This window comes from Penaeus monodon, chromosome 19 (assembly GCF_015228065.2).
Source record: "Penaeus monodon isolate SGIC_2016 chromosome 19, NSTDA_Pmon_1, whole genome shotgun sequence".
Lineage (NCBI taxonomy): Eukaryota > Metazoa > Arthropoda > Malacostraca > Decapoda > Penaeidae > Penaeus > Penaeus monodon.
The window spans coordinates 4100054-4101309 of record NC_051404.1 but is presented as its reverse complement, the minus strand read 5'-3'; the positions used below and the strand labels follow the sequence as shown (position 1 = coordinate 4101309).

Below are 1256 nucleotides of genomic sequence, written 5' to 3'. Positions count from 1 at the left end.
ATTTTTGTGTTAGGTATGCTTGTATGTTTGGTATATAAAATATGATTACACCTATGACATATATACATGCTTACATTATAACTTCAGAAATACTTATAAGACTAATTCATACTATCTATATAATTGTCTACAAAAGGATCACCTGCTATGTAATGAAAATCTCGACCATGACAAAGTATAAATGAACATGACCTTGACAGACCCTGATGAGCATGACACTTCACTTGCCCTTGGCACCAACCCTTTACAGCCTTCCAGGAAATACCTCAAAGGCGCGAACTTCATGACTCTCCATGACACATGCTCCATGAGATCACATACGAAGAGGAAGATTCACTAACCGGACTTGAAGCGATTCAGTCACTCGCACATACTGCAACACGCACTCCCCCTCACAAGACACTCTTCGCCGTCCCTCAAGGATCACAAGCACCAACGTCCCGAGGGCGTCCCTACGAGATAAGCTCTTTTACCCGGACGCCTCGGACACGGGTTTTAATGACGGTCGCTTCCATGCTTGGCACGAGCACCTTTTGACACCCGATTCATGAGCTTCTCGAACCAAGAATGAATTGCCAAACGAGGTATTTATGAATCACGATGTTGTTGTATTGTTTTTTTTCCTCGTATGCAATCGCTTAGGAATTCTCCACGTTGCAGCTTGTGGAGAAGATTATTATTTTCTGATGTTTAGCTGTGTTCCTTTGTTTTATCTTCGAATGGCGTCTGTCCATCCAGGTAAACAGTGAGTGTTTACTTTATTCTCTTTGTTTACTTACCTTTTTTATTTTAGTTTGTTAATTGATGTGTTATTGTTAACATATATTAGTTCACGTAATAAGACATTCAACAGGTATGTTTTTTATGTATCTATTTATATAAGCTTAATTTATACAAGCTGAATAGTAAGGAATGATATCATACTTCCCTGTTCGTTTGACATTCTAAGGCATCAGTTCATTAAAACAATAAAGACTAACGACTTCGATGAATTGCCAAAACGATTGTCAGGATTTTAGCAATCTGATTTAAAGCGATAGCAACCCACTGCTACCAAAACCCCAAGCAAATTAATAAATAAACGTTGATTATCCTCCCGAAAGAAAACAAAATCGTTATTGCACTTCATCCGGGGAACAGACCTAGCGTCAACACCGGGTCAAGATAGCGTCAGTTGCAAAGGTTTAGCTGCAACGCGAGATGGAACGAGGAAGCTATTAATACTTGCCACCACATGAGGGCGCGGCAGAGGGTTT

At 40.0% G+C, this 1256-nt stretch overlaps 1 protein-coding gene across 1 annotated transcript in view; it reads right to left on the bottom strand.

The window, feature by feature from the left end:
• Window positions 1-1256, bottom strand: part of LOC119585308 (protein inscuteable homolog) — a gene marked incomplete in the record, with an annotated part of 10463 nt that overhangs the window by 5520 nt on the left and 3687 nt on the right. Inside the window, 1 exon segment of the mRNA XM_037933983.1 lies at window positions 342-466. Coding sequence (XP_037789911.1) covers window positions 342-466 — 125 coding nt within the window.